The sequence below is a fragment of the Botryllus schlosseri genome, chromosome 7 (assembly GCF_051294905.1).
Source record: "Botryllus schlosseri isolate E-star chromosome 7, Bs_hap1, whole genome shotgun sequence".
NCBI lineage: Eukaryota > Metazoa > Chordata > Ascidiacea > Stolidobranchia > Styelidae > Botryllus > Botryllus schlosseri.
Window position 1 is genome coordinate 8,086,173 of NC_137242.1, and position 17,945 is coordinate 8,104,117.

The 17,945-nt window shown below is 41.3% G+C and overlaps 2 protein-coding genes and 1 long non-coding RNA gene across 3 annotated transcripts in view; all 3 read right to left on the reverse strand.

Annotated features, from left to right (window-relative positions):
* Positions 1–1,967: 1,967 nt before the first annotated feature.
* LOC145442333 (amino acid transporter heavy chain SLC3A1-like) lies at positions 1,968–11,120 on the reverse strand. The gene is made up of 12 exons (XM_080320230.1): positions 10,848–11,120; positions 9,468–9,731; positions 8,333–8,512; positions 7,992–8,149; positions 7,435–7,566; positions 7,256–7,372; positions 4,872–4,987; positions 4,586–4,790; positions 3,823–3,978; positions 3,600–3,728; positions 3,148–3,272; positions 1,968–2,442 (listed from the first exon to the last, which is right to left on the reverse strand). Exons 1-12 carry the CDS (start codon positions 11,041–11,043, stop codon positions 2,112–2,114), a joined length of 2,109 nt encoding a protein of 702 aa, XP_080176356.1. The 5' UTR covers positions 11,044–11,120; the 3' UTR covers positions 1,968–2,111.
* LOC145442357 (uncharacterized) lies at positions 5,933–7,249 on the reverse strand. The gene is made up of 2 exons (XR_013916034.1): positions 7,041–7,249; positions 5,933–6,987 (listed from the first exon to the last, which is right to left on the reverse strand). It is a non-coding gene; the product is annotated as an uncharacterized LOC145442357 (long non-coding RNA).
* Positions 11,121–15,453: 4,333 nt separating the features above from the next.
* The window catches only part of LOC145443596 (delphilin-like), a 54,723-nt gene continuing 52,231 nt past the window's right edge, over positions 15,454–17,945 (reverse strand). The window contains exons 21-23 of the mRNA XM_080321539.1: positions 17,641–17,752; positions 16,429–16,606; positions 15,454–16,040 (exon numbers count right to left, since the gene is read on the reverse strand). Of these exons, the coding sequence (XP_080177665.1) occupies positions 15,972–16,040; positions 16,429–16,606; positions 17,641–17,752 (359 nt within the window). The 3' untranslated portion in view covers positions 15,454–15,971. The remainder of the gene's footprint in view (positions 16,041–16,428; positions 16,607–17,640; positions 17,753–17,945) is intronic.

Below are 17,945 nucleotides of genomic sequence, written 5' to 3' on the forward strand. Positions count from 1 at the left end.
CAGGGAGTGGTGTGCAGGATTTGACCATGCATATACTGGATGGATATTGGCAGGATTGTTTTTATTTTTGGCCGGATGTTGATTGGGGCCAGAGTCATACTATTTTTCTGATAAGGCCGGAGATGCATCGGAGCCGGATTCCATTTTGAAGAAACGAGATCGGAGTCGGACTAGGCCCTAGCAAACATGTTGATATTCCCCTCACTTATACCTATAGTAAGTCACATGAAGATAATATGCATGTTTCGACCAGGGACTGCAACGTACATAGTGGAGGCTTTATGACAGGGGTGGCCAACCTTTTCGACCAAAGGGCCACATTAGATTTACGAACCAATGCTCGGGCCACTTGAATGTTGATGATCTTCTTTAGTCGTCCGATATGAGTGAGCCAGATTAGGTAACGGTGAAAACAAGACGTATCTTACTACGCATCAAATTCGATGACAAATGTCATGAAAACTCCAAGCCGCGAAAGGCGCGAAAAGTTTTCAAGTTGACGAATTAATTCGTTTAATTATATTGTTACTTGCATATATTGCGGGTCAACTATGTATACCGCTGGGCTCATTTGGCAAACGCGAAGTCGCCATTTGGACGACACGTTCTCTCGCAATTGCGAATATACAGTTAAGACTCATTTCTGTAGATTAAGCGTATTTTTTTCTCAATTCCAGGAGGGGTACCAACACTAAAAGCAAGAAATTGAGGGACAATAAATCGCACGAAGTGCTAAGAAAAATTTCCAAGTAAAATATATCTGCCACGAAACATTCAACTTTTTGACCATGTACGAAGATATACGAAATATGTATCTGATGGCCCCTGGCTACGTCAATGCGCCGGAACTGATATTTTAGCCATCAACACCCCAAATTGCGCGATCAGGATGATTAAATTTTTGTTTGGTTTTGCAAGTTCATAATAAATGAACTGGGTAATTATTTTGTTGTTGATATTATAACTAATAACTAACACATTTGGCCCGCAGGCCACGGGTTGGCCACCCCTGCTTTATGACTTTTGTGTAACTTGAAGACTGTCGGAGGGACATGGGGATTAGGTATTAGGTGGACCCTGAGGGTACGTGGCAAAAACTACGAACTGTTTCGAATATACAAACATCAACGTCATGCGTAACGGACCAATATTGTTGCGAGTAGCCAAAGTCTGTCATGTCTGAAAAAGCGGCGATGGAAGGTGATGTGGTCAGATGACCGAAATAACTCGACTGCCCCTGGAAGGTGTTTCTCTCTATACTCGATATGTGATGATCATGTCGGTATGCAAAGACACGTCGACTCTAACCTATTTTGGCTTCCTTAGTATTCTACTTCTAAAATGACCGGAAAGATACCACAGTCCCACAGCTACCATGAAGTGACGGGACAAGGAATATACAAATTGATTTGGTCTGTTTCAGAGAGGAGACGAATGTCAAAATCCGATGGCTAGTTTCAAAATTCGGGTTGTTCGAAGTTTATACAAAATTATAAAATTAACTTTTCATTGGTGACTTCTTGTATATGCCCGTGACATTTCGAGAATTTTTTCATCTCGTTATAGCTCAAAAGTGCTGAACGCCACTGTTTTAGCATTTTCTCAGATATGATGAGTCGCGAAATAAAATAAAAACACGGACTGTGAACCGTCAAGATTCAATTAGACATTTTGGCAGTAAGTAGCAAAAATAAGCTATTGATTATTGTGTAGCCATTTTCATATTGCGTTGCCAGTTAAAGTGTTTACATATGCTTTGAGTCTCAAATGAGTATATAGTTACCATATCACGAAGAATACTTATATCGGACCAGCGAAAAAAACAATGAGGGTAGTACATTACTTTGTTTATTGGAGTTTTCTCCTTCGCTGCGCGAGAGGCTTTTCTTATCCTACGACCCTTATGCTCACAGTATCGAACTCTTTGGTAAGCTATTTGATTGCAGAATGACACAGAAATCATCCAAACGATCATAAATTATATGTATTACAAGACGCATTTGCACCAATTACATATACGCACAGTGCGCATGTCCCCATTGCATATGATCCGACTGCATAATTCAACGCTAAACTATTGAACAGCTTCATTGACAAGGCGATGTTTTGAACTAACACGTTTTCACAATTCCAAGTGCTTTGTCGTAGCACACTTTTGTGTGAATAAAGCACTCGTTTTCTCCTCCCTCGTGGAACAACGTATCCTGACGCTCGAAGTCAATGATAATGCCTCTGGAAGCGGGAAGCGCAAATCCGCCAAAATCAAACTGCCGACCGACTTCAACACTTCCTGATGATTGCGACACGAATGTGACCGTTCCCGTGGCAGGCAAGTATCTATCGTACTCTAAATTCATGTTTATTGTGCTATCACCACTTGCGGATTCATCAAAGTTAATCAGGACAAGTCTGGAGCTCAGTCCCGGTAATTCTCTGATGAACCTGAAAATACGAAGATAGAATTTGTTAAATAATACTAACGAGCCGTGCTGTCGTCATACTTGTGTCACTTTTTTACGGTCGACTTTTCCCGATACAAAGTTAGTAGTACATGAGCTATATATAAGTTTAAGTTGACTCCTTCACTGAATAAAGTTTTATGACTTGTGTAAAATGACTGTGACGGAAAAACGTGGACACCATTGATACGGGCAATGTTCAGGTCGTGACCCATGTGTTTCACGATATAATATGGCTTTCTTGTAAAACAATATAGCGCGGTTCACCAACATTAGGTGGGAAAATGTAATCGGCTGCTACAGCAGCGAAGTAGAATCATACAATATACTTGCAGAATTCGATTGGCTCGGGGATTTTCTCCCATGTCAGCTAATAGTCTGAAAGGATTGAAATTTTCCAGCGAAATCGATTAAATGCAGGACGCCGAAGGATTTTAAACAAAATTGATTCAGCCTACATTTATCCTGCCGTAAATTCACAATACGATCGAGACGCAATCATTTCTACGCAATATATTTGACAGTGGGGAGTTTGCTATATTGCCGAAACATATAGGCGCATGCCGTGTATGCTCCGATCAACTTCCACTAAAATATTTATAAAATCACGTATACCCGTTGATTCGTTCATTACAATTTGACAAATATAGTGAAAATACATTTAATATCGTCGAGTTGATGCACTCACGCTAGCGTGTTTCCAGCTTGTACTTCCAGCATACAGAAATATCCTCTTTGATACACCATTTCCTGTCGCAGTGAAATCAATCTTTTGTACATTTGTAGCATCGAATCACTGTCTGCCCTTTGGTCCTGTAATAGAGTTCATACCTAATTATATATCTTCGGTATTCATCCTCTGACTGCACTGGAAACATAAGAAAATTCGGACCGCTCTAAATAGCTATGGGAACGACGCGCATAACATGCTGATCATGATCATGTATTCCGTTTTTATAAACTTTCTGGGTATACTCGCACCTTCTAGACTGAGTATTACGCTGAACCACTACTGTTATACTTGAATAGATAGGGTACTTCGCGATATGCGTTGGACCCGAGAGGAACCTCATCCTCGTTTTTCAGATGCTAGGTGCCACATGCCATAACAACACCTATGGTCGCCTATTAATTACCAACCTCCACATTTATATCCACATAATCCTGATTAACCGGAAGCCAAGGCTCGCAATTTTCGCAAAATCCTGCAAAGTCCCCGTCCCCGTTCCATTGCATAGGCGTTCGTTCGGGATCTCGGAAATCGTTCGACTGTACACAGTATATAGCCCAGAGACAAGTATGATATGAGTTAAGCAAGCAGCAAATATGTCATGGTGTGATTTAAGCGGGTCAGATTATTTACCTGATCGGCTGGTATATTGTTATTGTCGGTCATTCCGATTTCGTCACCGTAGTAAAATCCAGGGGTTCCCGGCAAGGTCATGATCATCACTGCTGCGCATCTGGCAAGTCCCCAGCCGACGCGTGATGGCAGGCGAGAATTATCATGGTTACTCACCTGTACCAAATAATGAAGAGTCAGTCTAAAAGGGCGCTGTTCCTTTCATAATGGACTTCATATACTTGATTTGTTACTAATTTTGGAATTCAGTTTTCGCAATCGCGTCCTGATATTTAAAAGATCTGAGAAGCTAAAACACGAAACATTGGTAACTTGCGATCTAGTTTGCGACACCTACTTGACTTGCGTTTGGGACATTATATTGCGAAATTGAATCAAATTTGCCATGGAAGGAGACCAAAAGGATAACTACTCTATCTGTAATTGCAACGCAAGCGCAACCTACGCCATTTCAAACAATGAAAATAATCTGCACACTTTGAACCGTGACGTCAAATGTATACCTATAAACTTAGCTACAATTTAGTAAACAGTTGAACTGTGTCAATTATTAACTATACACGTTCGTTTCTATTTTGAGAGTTCCTGGAGTTCCCGAGCATTGATGAGGCATTCGAAAGACACGCGACGGGTCTCAGGGCATTGTAAGAATATATAATGCGGAAGAAAGTCCGAGGTCGAGACTACAACTCGTGCGGTATATCATTGGGACCATATTTTATAAACTACTAGACATTACAAATAATATTAGCGGTCTATATACCGTCCAGCTTGGCCATCTCCCAGCGGGCATATTTCTCATCCACTCCAATACTTTGCCGCTCATTGAAGTTGCATTCCATTCCGTATCGGGATCCGCGGTAATCAGAAGGAAATTCATCGGGAAATCACCTTCAGGAGCGCGCTCAGTCCCGTAGTATCTCAGTGTCTCTTCGATGTTGTCGGTATAAACTTCAGTTTGCATGAATCTAAGGTAGGTTTATATGGCGTGGCAATCCATGGTAAAGATATTGCATGAATAAAATCTTTGGTGACGGCTGAATGCTCACCTGTAGACGCCTGGTTCCGTGCTGTATTCGTCAAGCAATGCTCTCCAGTCGGCTACGATGTCGTGAACACCCTTGTAATTTTGTGTGTAGTCGGCATATATGTTGGCCTTATTCACCTGGAAAGGAATGCTCCTTAAAGTTCATGTTATCATCGCGAAGAGGAAGTTACATTCAGAGACGTCATTGGTCGATTGGACGGTTGCTTGACATATGAGTAATTGAGTATGAGCAATGAGCATGCGACACAACTACTTCGTTTCCATGCACGGCCGACGGACGGCCGAAAGGCCATGACGCATGCGCTGTACAGTGTACATGTCGGCCGTGTTTCCATGACCAGGCGTAATCCGACAGTGACTTGGCCGAGCCAGGAGGGCGAAGCGTTCACGGTGACGTTTTTGGCTTAGTTATTCAGTAATAATTTAATAATAATCACACGATTGCGAAAAATGACTCGGTAAGAATGTACCGAGACGACTTGCAGCGCTCATTCAATCAAACAACCCGCTTTGACTTGGAACACCAACAGTCCAACACGTATAGGCCTAAATCCAACATGTAAAATGGTCATGATGAACCAGGCGATTAAAACTAACAGAAGATAAAATCATATGGAAAAAAATATGAAAATTAGGTGGCATATCTTGATTCTTGATATGTGATGGGCGATATAAATATGGGATATCGTGGTCCTATAATTTCGAGCGCAGACTAGTAACTTTTTTGTATAGTCTACCGGTAATACTATTTCGTCGTCGTGTTTCAGAAATGGGCTCCGAGTGTCTTGTTGATGACTTGTTTACCAGGGGAATGTGAATAAATTTTTAAGTTCACCTAGATTGTTGGCATGCAACATAACACAAACCCTCGAATTGTGGCAGCAGCGTATGTGTGCAGATCACGAAGAAGATTTCGGTAGCCTAGGGTAGGGGTAATTCGCAGCAGTACTGATATTACTAACTTCTGTTGCAATCATAATTAAATTCCTGATTTCTCAATGCGTCCAAGATCTGCCCGGAGTGTCACCAATTGTTAATTTGATACGAAAAGTGTATTGTGAGTAGCGAATATCAATCAGCTGATCGAAGATACCGCTCCAGCATTGCCGAACGGCCACGGCCAGCCGAAGTATTCACTCGACAGCCGATATGTCGGCCGACGTGGGCGTGCTCTATGCAGCGCAACAAAAATTCTCTTGTTCGTCGGCCGAGTCACTTGAAAACGAGCCCGTCGGTCGTGCATGGAAACGCAGTAACTTAAAATCGACAGATGAGCAATGAGCATGGAACACGTAAGCATGCGACACTTCAGCATGTGACTTTATGACCTCCAAACCTACCGTAAGCCCAACCATAATCCTACCCAACCCTAAATCGAACCCTAAATCCAATCCCAACCCAACCCTAACCAGAAATTTAACCCACATGGTCAAGCTCATCCGTCGCATGCCCAATTATCGCATGCCGAGGTGTCGAATGATATTATGTCCACGGACCGGAATCGACACCTTCCTATCTGTTCATTACATCGCCTTGTGTCTTGAGTATAGTATTGTACATTGCATATCTTGAGCGAACGGAAATATAACACCCTACGACACGGGCGCAGGGTTTCAAACCAGGTTACTGTTTACTGAGGGAATTATCAATCCGACAACTCCAAACCCCGATTTCAGTTTTGGTTACGTCTAAATTACATTCCTATACAATGATGCTCATATCTAAACAGCGTTAAGACTCGATACGAGTCAGGATATTGTAACAATTTTTAATCCTTATTCCAGGTCGGGTAGAATCCAAATCTGGTATAAAATAAGTCACTCTCCTGAATAGTATTCCAGTCGTGCAGAAGTGAGAGCTTAGGCGGAAAACTCTATACGCAGGGCGATCTCATGATTGCCGCTTCGGGAATTAGTGTTATGGTTGTAGGCTATAAGGTAGGGTTACCATACGTCCTCCTTTAGGAGGATTTGTCCTCCATTTTCAGGTTTTTGAAAATGTCCTTCGATGATGCCTAATCTTCCTCCTTTTTGAGATTTTGTCCTCTTTTTTGAGAATTTTGGTCAAATTTACTGTGTAATTGAACTGAGATACCGTAAATCAGCACCGAAGTAACGCTCCGGCGGGTATTTCGGGAGCTAAGCCGGAAAAGTGACCTTTTTTAGTCAACCACCTGTTAACGTGCAGGAAAAAACTGTATTTTGGGCGCTGAGCGAGAAAGTTGACCTTTTTTTAGTCAACCGACCACGAAGTGGGATAAATTTACCATTTTTCAAGATTTTTCCCCGGTATCCTAAGTTTGAAAACTCTTAAAAAGTGTCCTCCTTTCCCGATTCCAAAATATGGTAACCCTAGCTAATGTGAACACCAATACAAATGATTTACCGGGAGAGCACTATCCACAACCGGATTGTCTCGCAGGTGCTCGGCTTCCAGCATGTACGCCAGCGCATCGCATCTGAACCCATCCACTCCTTTCTCCATCCAAAATCTCAAAATGTCCTGAAATCATGTGAAGTGCAGAATCAAGATATTGCACCTGGAAACGTCTATTACGTTCTTACCCGAAGCTCTTCCTTCACTACCGAGTTTCTCAAATTCAGATCAGGTTGTTCCGCGTAAAAGCCATGATAGTAGAACTCCTCACGAGCGGCATTCCATGTCCATGCTGAGGTGGTATTGTCGAATTCACTGACCTGGGGTGGTTATCAATGTTGCTGATTTACCCTCTACTAAACTACTATGCTCAATAGTGGGTCTCGTAATCCTCGTATACTTATAACTAATCAACTACATATGCGGAATTAAAGAGGCCGTAAAGCTCAACACTATCTTCCAAACAAATAAGAATGGAGGGTATGTGTATAATCATCCAAGCAGAGTAGGCATTTGAATTGAAACTACCAATAAAACTAAGTATATACTTCATGTGCACATGTGTAGCTTTATATTTCTTATATATATTATGAATGTTCTGTAGTATATAACTACTTTTCTGTCCGTGGCGCAAAAAGCCTCTAGTTGTGATAAGCGCCACTCATTCTATTGCGTTTTTATCTATAATAAAAATATTAATAATAGTAATATCAAATGTGTTTCAAGTAGGCCTACGCCTTCTTACCCAATTATTGGGAATATCATTTGCGTTTGCTCCAGCAACCCACATATAATAGTCTTTGTAAGTGTCATACTCTTCATGATTGGGGTCTGAGCTTGCTTGGAACCATTTGTGTTGATTGCTTGAGTGGTTAGGCACAAAATCCATGACAATCTTCATTCCTGAAGATATCATTGACTTCATCACTTCTCATTGAAATACAAGCGTGTGCGGGTCGACATCGCTATTTCGAGCAATATGCGCATTCAGGAAGCGAATGGACTCATATAAATTATACAAACAAGCACTTGGGCCACACGTGGATTTTATGGCACAGTATATGTATTCGCATTTAGGCTTCTCACCTAGATTATGTATTTCCTCAATCAGTTTATCCATTGCATCCATTCCGCCGAAAGTCTCATCGATTGCCCGGAAGTCGCTGATATCGTACCCGTTATCTTTTTGGGGTGATTCGTAGATAGGATTGAGCCACAATACGCGCACTCCAAGTTCTTCAAAGTAGCTCAACTGATCTATGACTCCTAAGGAAAAGGCAACGCGAATTAGTTACATTACTAATACAAGAGCAACGGAAAATAAGCGCTATATATGCTGTGTCTGTGTGTCACCGCTATGCGTAAGCTATTACATGCATGCAGTTCGGGGGATATTCAATATTTGGTTCATACCAAAGCATGGTTCGGTGATCTCTGACTTTTCATTTTGCTTTCTGTAGACCTGCGCAACTATAGTATCATGACCACCAATAGTGATGTCCGTCATATTAAGCATCCCCTAAATAAGGATAACCAACATTTTTAGAATTTGTTAAATTTTTATTTAATGCTTATGAAATCACTGTGTACCTGTAACCGGAGGTGGTCATAATAATCAGCGTTGATACTCAAGTAGACGTAGAAGTAACGCCACAAAGTTACACTCAATTACAGTAGGCAGTTCAGGAAGTTAAAAGACATACCGGGATTCAGTGGGTATAAAAGGAAGTCGTGTTGATAAACAACTGTTTCGTAGAACTGGAAGTAACCTGACAACTCATCCACTAGCGTAAGGAATGCAAGTAATACAGGTAGAATCCGCACTATCAGCGAAAAAAACACACCAGTAGTAAAAACCACACCAGTGGTACACGACACCATAACCTCCCTCTGAATTACAGGACGATACAAATCAAACATTTTAATCAATTTAATGGTTGTAGGTAGGAACGTAGGAAGGTATGCACGACGCACGTATAGGCAGGCAGGATTTATATCTACGATATAACTCCGAGTTAGGTACTTCGGCTCTTGGGTACTTGCAAAAAGTAGGAATACTTCGTTACCGACCATCTATAACTGTATGCATGTGAGCTTACTCATTCGTTTCAGGATAGCTGTTATTTTACCACTAGAAAAGTAAACCAAGTATACCGTACATACAATTATACAATGACTAGATAGTATATTCAATGTTTACTCGTTGCTAGCTATATCTCACCGTAGAGATCTCCGATTCCATCAGTTTCCCCATCTGGCAGACCCAAATCTGGAGGCGACCAACTGTCTTTGAATGACTTCGGATAAATTTGGTAAATCGGACTGGTTTGCCAATAGTCGAGACAAGGCGGCGAGATTACGATGATCGCTATCACAAGCGAGATCAACGTCAGTATTGTCAAGATCACGATCCCGAAAAGAATGTTTCTGGCCCAAACAAATTTCTTCTGGCGAGAATATTTGAGGAGAACTTCTTTGGGCATTCCTGTAAAATGTAAGTGAACTTATAATGTTTATTCAATGACATAGATTGACCAAAAGTCAAGTATGATGAAATCGGAAATATTTTATGAATTTCTACTTCCATATCGCACAGTAGGTAACCGCCAGTTAAACGCAATTTACTACAAAATGGCGTATATTATAAAAAATATCAATATCTATCATCAAGAGCATAACTTCATGACAAAATATTCTTCAATTTTACATAATTAATTCTAACACTCTTAATAAGAATAAGCAGAAGTAGTTGGTAACGAAGTACTTTCACGGAGTACTTCTACTTCTACTTGCGTACCAACGATGAATACTCAGCCCGCCTCTGAGTATAGATTATGTCAACCATGTAGGTTGTAGGCTCTATCATTCACAAATTATAATAATGACTATTACAGCTAATCGTTGGACTTGATGTACTAGAAAACAGCAAGCAGGCCAAATGGCTAGAGCAGTGGTTCCCAACGTGGGCAATATCATCCCCCAATGGGCGATTTTGAGAAACAACGGGGGCCAAAATAACAAAGGAGGCGATTGGGAGGAGATTGGGGGCGAAAATGTTACAACGTGCAGTGAGATATATTTAATTAACACGGTCAAAATGCACGTGGACACGGCTTATTCTGCATATGACGCGACTGAAAAGGTCAACTCAACGGGAAGTAGTCGCAGAAACCGGTTTTCCGAGCACCTACAACCTCGTAAAAATCGTATTTTCTCAGTAAACCCACCAGTGATCAGAAATAGGTGAATGAATTTCCCAAATATAGATCCTCTTTTTCGGATCCGTAAATATAAGCGGCGAAAATTTCTGTCGAGATTGATAAGGGGCGAGGAGTCGGAAAAGGTTGGGAGCCACTGGGCTATAGAGGTTAAAATTGAAGATTGTGAGCAATATCGATTAAGTAATTATGATATATTGACGAATATCGCACTAAATCTGTGATGTTATATCGTTTCTGAAACTTGTCCTCGAAAACGCGTCCCTCAAATATTGTTCATAGCTTAAGGAAATGTAGCGTATGGCCGTTGCATCGTTACATCACGTGAAACGCGAGACAGAACCTTTCATTGGTTGGCACCACCCTATCTGAAATTCTGTTACCTGCGTAAGGCCCATCGTGGTCGATGGAGCTCAGACTTGAAGAACGGCTAGATTTGAAGCCGCTTTCATTAATTTTCACTTCATCCAGCTCATAAGGTTGCACTTCCGAGGACGACGAAGATGTAGGTTCGGGCACCGTGGAAAATGAGGTCATACCGACCGCGTCGTCATTGACATAGGCGTTGTTAGAACTCATAGCCGTTGATTTGGGTTTTAGAGCCTTCGGTCGAGTATTAGCTTTCTATACACTTTTAACGAAATAGAGTAAATTTAATGAGTCAGTTGAAATAGCATTTGATGACACGAGCTATGATAGCATGTTGCGGGCCCAGGGATTAAACCTTAATCCATCCATTTAAAAGATGTTGCAATGTCGTGAAATCACTGTTTAAGCAACGGAAGACCATGCTATATGGCGTACTGATTGTTGAATTTTACTTATCCACGCAGCAACTATATCAATACCGCACCCGACTTATCGTGGCCACCAAGTATTCTAGCAATACCATATTAGGACAGGTGCCGAGATCGAATAGACTGATAGAATCGGGGAAGATGGAACAAAACACATTTATCTTTGTACAACCGCGGACTATTTAATCATGTTGAATTTGTCAGTATCGTCAAAACCCTCCCCATGCAGCGATGCGAAGTATCTCGAGGATCTGCGGCGCCGTATCATGTCGAGCAGGGGTGTCAAACATACGGCCCGCGGGCCGCATCTGGCCCGCCAGACGGTTTTATCCGGCCCGCGAAGCAATTTTCAGTGGATTGAAAAAGTCGTGTGTTATCGAGCATACTTCTAAAAGCAAATGTTGAGATTTTCAGCAAGAAATACTTAAACAATCCCTCACGACTGTAAATGTAGAGTATGTTCAAGTTCATAGGCCATAACCATATCCAACATGTGATTTCACTTTAGTCACCATTAGGAACAAGTCGTTCACGTTGACACCCAATTTCTAGAAGGCAAAAAAGTGGATACAGAGTTTGTTGCCTGACGCCAGTACACGACTAAAACAAAGGCGAATAGAAATAGGAATACCATATAATCGTGAGAGCCTCATTTTTAGCCATTTACAACGCTATTCAACCGCCCGGTCATCGTATTACTGCCATAATTCCATTGTTTGCGAATACCGGTGTAGCTAGTTCAGAACCCCTATGATCCGTAATATAATGTAAAATACTGTTATGTGCCAAGACTTGATAATAAAGTATTCAAATTAAAGTCAGAGGCAGGAGTTCGAGGTAATATTTTGGAATCATTTGACTCGTGCGGTCCGCGAGCAATCTGAAGGTTTGAATCCGGCCCGCGATGCAAGCTGAGTTTGACACCCCTGATGTAGAGGCAGTAGGCTACAGTTTGGCTTCAAATAATGTTATCGTTTCCGGGGTATTGGGCGACACTATATACACCCTCATAATTTTCACATCGTCGGGTCATTCTCTGCCATAAAAAAAACTGTACCGTTATTATGTTTGCATGTCCAAATGTCATACCTTTGGAATAGGTATTGCGACATCGAAACTGGTCATAAGATGTGAAATTCCGCACTATCCCTAGATTGAGTAAAATACATAAGCCAGTTATCCGACTTCTGGCTGTGATATGTTACCATCTAATATACTATATGGGAGCTTTAATTCATAAACTATACTGAGATATCTCAGACTAGTAAAAGTTCGCATGCAAGTTTCTACCATAAACAAGTTATGAACAATATAACTATTTAAAATATATTTTATTAAAGCATATATAGGCAAACATATATGCCTTGTACGTCGTTACTACAGTCCCTCACCATCATAACACTTCACCCAATCTCTGAGGCTTATCTGTCAACGAGTCTCCCATTTTAGATAGTAATCCCAGCCACATCCACGGAGCATAATATACAGAGAATGACGAAGCCTTTGTTAGTTGGAAACCGTCGCTCCGGACTTTTTCATGACCTGATATTTGAACAAACCTGTCGACAAATATTTGGGCTCTTCGACTCGGTACCAAGTGGTTGCTCACATTTTTTACGCATGAACTTACAATAAGTTGGAAGAATATGCGGTGCTAGAGGTTGCCGTGTAGGGAAAGTGCATAATCACAGGGCCAAGTTGCTTGACGAACACCCTGGCTATGGCGAAATATAAATCCATGATATTCGCGTTAAGTGGAAAAGGGCGACATCAATTCCACACGCATATGTGTAATTTGTACTTCTAAATACAACTTCAATTCGAAAACAATCCCCAACAGGATGCAGTTCGTTTTAAACACGCCTTCGCGTCGTTTTTCTTCAATATCCTGTAGATATGAACTCCGGATGTTTGGCTGTCAACAAATCTCGGAAACCTATTTGCATCAGTGCATATTTAACTCACTGTATTGTGCTACAACAGCTACGTGATACCCAAACGCCAGCAGTATCAAGTTATAGGAAGCAATCATGTGTTTTAAATATAGTATATCTATGCGAATATTGCTGCTATGTGTGTTAGCGAACGCAAGATCCAGCTCAATACAGCGTCCCGTTACTAAGCGGTTTATAAATGCTGCTAAATTCGCACGACGAGCCGGATATAGCCACGCACATCGCTATGATAGGTGGACAGAGCAGAAATTGAACCACTACGATCCTTTTGACAAGCGGACATGGATGCAAAGGTACCGATTGGTGGATGACTATTATGTCACTGGTGGGCCAGCTATTTTACTCCTCAACGGAGAGACAGATCTAGCTCACGTGAGTCCTGAAAGTAGCAGCCTTGTCATGCGCATAACGAGAGAAAGCAGAGGTCAGCTGTTTCACTTGGAACATCGCTTTTATGGGAAGAGCAGACCGACGGCAGATACCGGAACAGACAATTTAAGATACCTAACAAGCGAACAGGCTCTTGGGGACATCGCGAACTTCATCGACATCATATCGAAAAAGTCGAAATTGACGAAATGGATTCTATGCGGCTCGTCATACGCAGGCTCGTTGGCAGTATGGGCTAAAATGAAATACCCGCACCTAGTGTTCGCTGTCATTGCAGCAAGCCCGCCTTTGGTTGCAGAGCCGTTTTTCACACAATACATCCTATCCGTGAACCAGACTCTCTACAAATATGGAGGGAGTGGCTGCTATAGAGCTTTGGTTAATGCAAACAAGCAAATAGAGAACTTGATGAAAACAAATACAGGCAAGCGGCAGTTAATGCGCTACTTCAATATATGCCCGAACACCGACCTTACTGGGGACGATATGTGGATATTTAACGGAGTAATGAACAATTATATTGATAACATAGTACAATACAGTAAACGCAACTCTTTACAAAAAGAACCGGACAGAGTTTACGTCACTCTTGACGAAATGTGTGATATAATGGATGCGGTTTCAATCGGATGGGAAATTGAGCGATTTGCTTCGCTGGTCAGTACGAAGAGAAATTCATCGTCCTGTTTGAATGTTAATTATGGCAGCTTTATAAAACATTTCACCAACGTAACCTGGTCCCAGTCTTCTTTTACACGGAATTGGTACTTTCAGAGCTGTTCTGAGTTCGGTTGGTTTCAAACTGCCCGCGGAATGGAGGCGTTTCGAAACGTTCCAGAAAGTTTCCCTAGCTCAATTTGCTATAGAATGTTTGATCGCAAATTTCAATTTAGCGATATGTATGTCGATACGGGGATTACTAACACAAAATTTGGTGGCCTTGCAGCCATACGTAACTTAAAAAGGACCGTGATATCTAATGGTGGAATCGACCCCTGGCATTTGCTATCGTACTGGACACCCACAGTCAACCTAACAAATTGCGCCCGGTTTAATGCAGAAGTTCGAATCACTGACAGCTTGGGACTCAATAGCATTTTTGTAGAAGGAAGCTCCCATGCAGAAGTAATGGGAAGGGACTTACAAAAAGATACATTCGAGCTGCTGTGTTCTCGAAGAGCGATTTTGCGACTGGTTGACTCGTGGCTTTAGACAGGCAAGTCCAATATAGCGAATACAGTGCATTACGGCGTCACAGCTTCCTTATTCTGTCACTGTCGCAGTGAAAGTCCCCAAGTTGCCCAACTCGACAGGCAGCGGAACAGAAAGGTTCGCCAGTCACGTGGAAAACTTTTATGTAATGTCCTGTAAAACCCATAACCTTTTTTATCTGATTCACCTAATCCTCTATAAAATTGTATAGATCTATTTATTTACTTTATATATATGTATATTGTATAATACTGATGAAAATTTGAAATGGATGAGGGTTCATTATCACTTCAATCGTTCCCGCACCATGATATTATGGAAGCTATTGTCTCATCTATAAGCAGAGCTGTGCTCTGTTACAGCTTTGCTGCAACTTCTAGTAACACTTTTCCGTAAGCTTTTCATCGGTTTACGGCCAGCACTTCCTTTTATTTCAATAAAGAACATATTCTATTGCATTTGTTGGTTTCAAAATATAAGCGGGCCAGCGAGAAACAGAGATTTCGTAGACGCAGTGCATCTGAGCGAAATCCAGTTACTTGAGAAATTCGCATTTTGATGCATCTGTAGCAACTGTGAGATAATCACTAATCAACTCACTGCGCACACACGAGGATAATGTAACAGGGGGGCAATTTCAAAGTTCAAATATTTATTGCAGAAATAGACAACAGAAATCGACGGACGTGCATACAAATGCTCACACGAATTTACAAGTATAACGAAACAAAATAGGCAAATAGGTTGATTAGTATGCGTTAACACAACCTCCGATCGAATTAGGAATGCAGCGATAGACCATACTAGCCACAGAGAGATCGCTATAAATCTCTTGGCTCCAGAGGAAGTCTTAATAAAACTTGAAAAACGACGAGAAAATGTATCATAAATATATGTAAAATTGTTCTCCGGTTCCTGACCGGAGAGGCAGTGTCAACAGGAATAAAAGTATTCATAGTCATAGGCGTGGCTTTTTACGAAGCGTAGATATCATGAAATTGTGACGTAATTGCCCAGGCGTCCGCGTTTTTTCGGTAATACCATCTGCAAATACGCAGCAGTCTCGCATTGAGTATCGTCATACGCTCACGGAAAGTTTATTTTGCTTGGGAAGTCTCTTGGTAGCCTCCATTCTTTATAGGCCACGATTCCTTCAGCTGATCAAGCGTTCGGCGTGTCCGGATTTATTTTTGATTATGAACTTGATTTCACGATCAGCTTTCTGCAATGGAGAAGTCAATTTTAACGAGAGGTCCGGCTTGTTGAATTCCCATTTAGAGAAATTCTAGTACATGAAAACCGGTAATATTGAAACAACATTTAAGTAACTATTCTTCCATACTGCATATATGGAGACTGGGAAATTATTGAATAGAAATGCACTGCCGCAAAGTCATCATCACATCTCAACCAACGATTTATCGAAACTGCACTGTGCGGTGAGAGCTCAGTACAATTATAGCCATATCACTGTATTCTCATAGATCTGGTATATGTATGCGTACGCGTTTATGCGTATAACACTATACATTATACCGATCGTCATTATTTCGCACTTTCCTATGCATCGCTGTTTCATAATAACAGTGGAGGTGCTGAGCAGATCTTACCTCAAACTTGGTAATAAATTCTCCGAAGATAGTGAAGAAAGGTTGCATTCCCACACCCTTGCCGTTCTCGCCGAAGTACTTCGCCGTCTTGTTGAATTCCTTTGTCGTGTTTGCGAGGAGCAATTCCAAATTTTTCAGAGACCCGTTACTCTCAACCAAAAATGATTCCATCGCTTGCCTGCCGTGACAAAGACGTTTTGCTTATATGGAATTAAGAGGGAGTTCGTAGCTAATCGATGATTGCAAGACTTGGGGTCAGTGTTTATCATCAAATCGTAATGAAATCGAAATCAGTCTGATGGCCGAAATCAGTCTGATGGCCGAAATCAGTCTTATTTCTGATGTATATAGGTAAAGATAATCGCCTACTCCGTTGCATATTACACATCCATAGAATAGCGTGATTAAATCGCGAGTTCATCTCTAAATCGATGACAATGATATCTGGGAACTATAATCCTCAAATACAGCTTATCATATGATTATTATTATCGAATATTTTGTCGGGTACCCTCTTGCAGATTATATATTCATGCTAGCATATGGGCAATGCGTTCACAGGAATGACCCACTAATGAGAAATGACGGGGACAGTTAGCTAAATCCCATCGCAAAATACGGAAAATAAACGGGACAATTAGCAAAATACTCATGTCGCATTATAATGGAATATACCATGCAAAAACTTGGCTAGAACTAGGCCCAGAATCGGTACTCGCGAAACACATCAGACGGGGATTATACAAGATAACACGGAGACAATATTCCATTAAGAGTGAACTGATGCGTTTACAAAATTGAAGTTGATTGAAAGTTCTGATAGATTATTCAACATTTCCGTCAGATTACATGTAGATCATGATATCAGCATTTGACGTTGATCGAACATCGCTGGCATGTCACACCGCTTCGTATCTCGCACGCCAGACGGGAACGATTGCAAAAACGTGAAGCGGATCATTAGTGGGCCATAGATTTTTATCAGACGTGACGACACCTATACCCGATGGAAAGGTGAGATTAGGGTAACTGCGTCAAATGAGCTTATGATATATCTTATCCTTGTTTGCAGTATAGTACGTGAAATCTAATGCGCCGTAGGCAAACGCGAGATCAACCAATCGTTTAAAAAGCGCCGCTTATTAATGGCGATATTTCAAGTTTAAAGCTTTACTAAATCATCCCGTAGGAATTTGTGATGATATCACTTACTTGAATCGATCTCCCCTGACTTGTTTTGTAAGAGCTTCCGGCATCCGGTCGCGTATTTCAACCCATTCTGCTCGCATCTCTTTCAATTCTTGGAATACAGCCGGGTACACGACTGTAAAGCGGAAGGGGATGTTTTATATTATATTGGTAATTTTCGACAAAATGTTTAAATGGAACTTCAAAGTCTATATCAATGAAGTGGTGATATCTTGAAAGGAAAGTTCACCTTAAAGAGCTATACATATATACATAGAGGCATATGTGGGGTTTATTGTGGTGCTATCTGAATTAGCAAAATGTCTTAA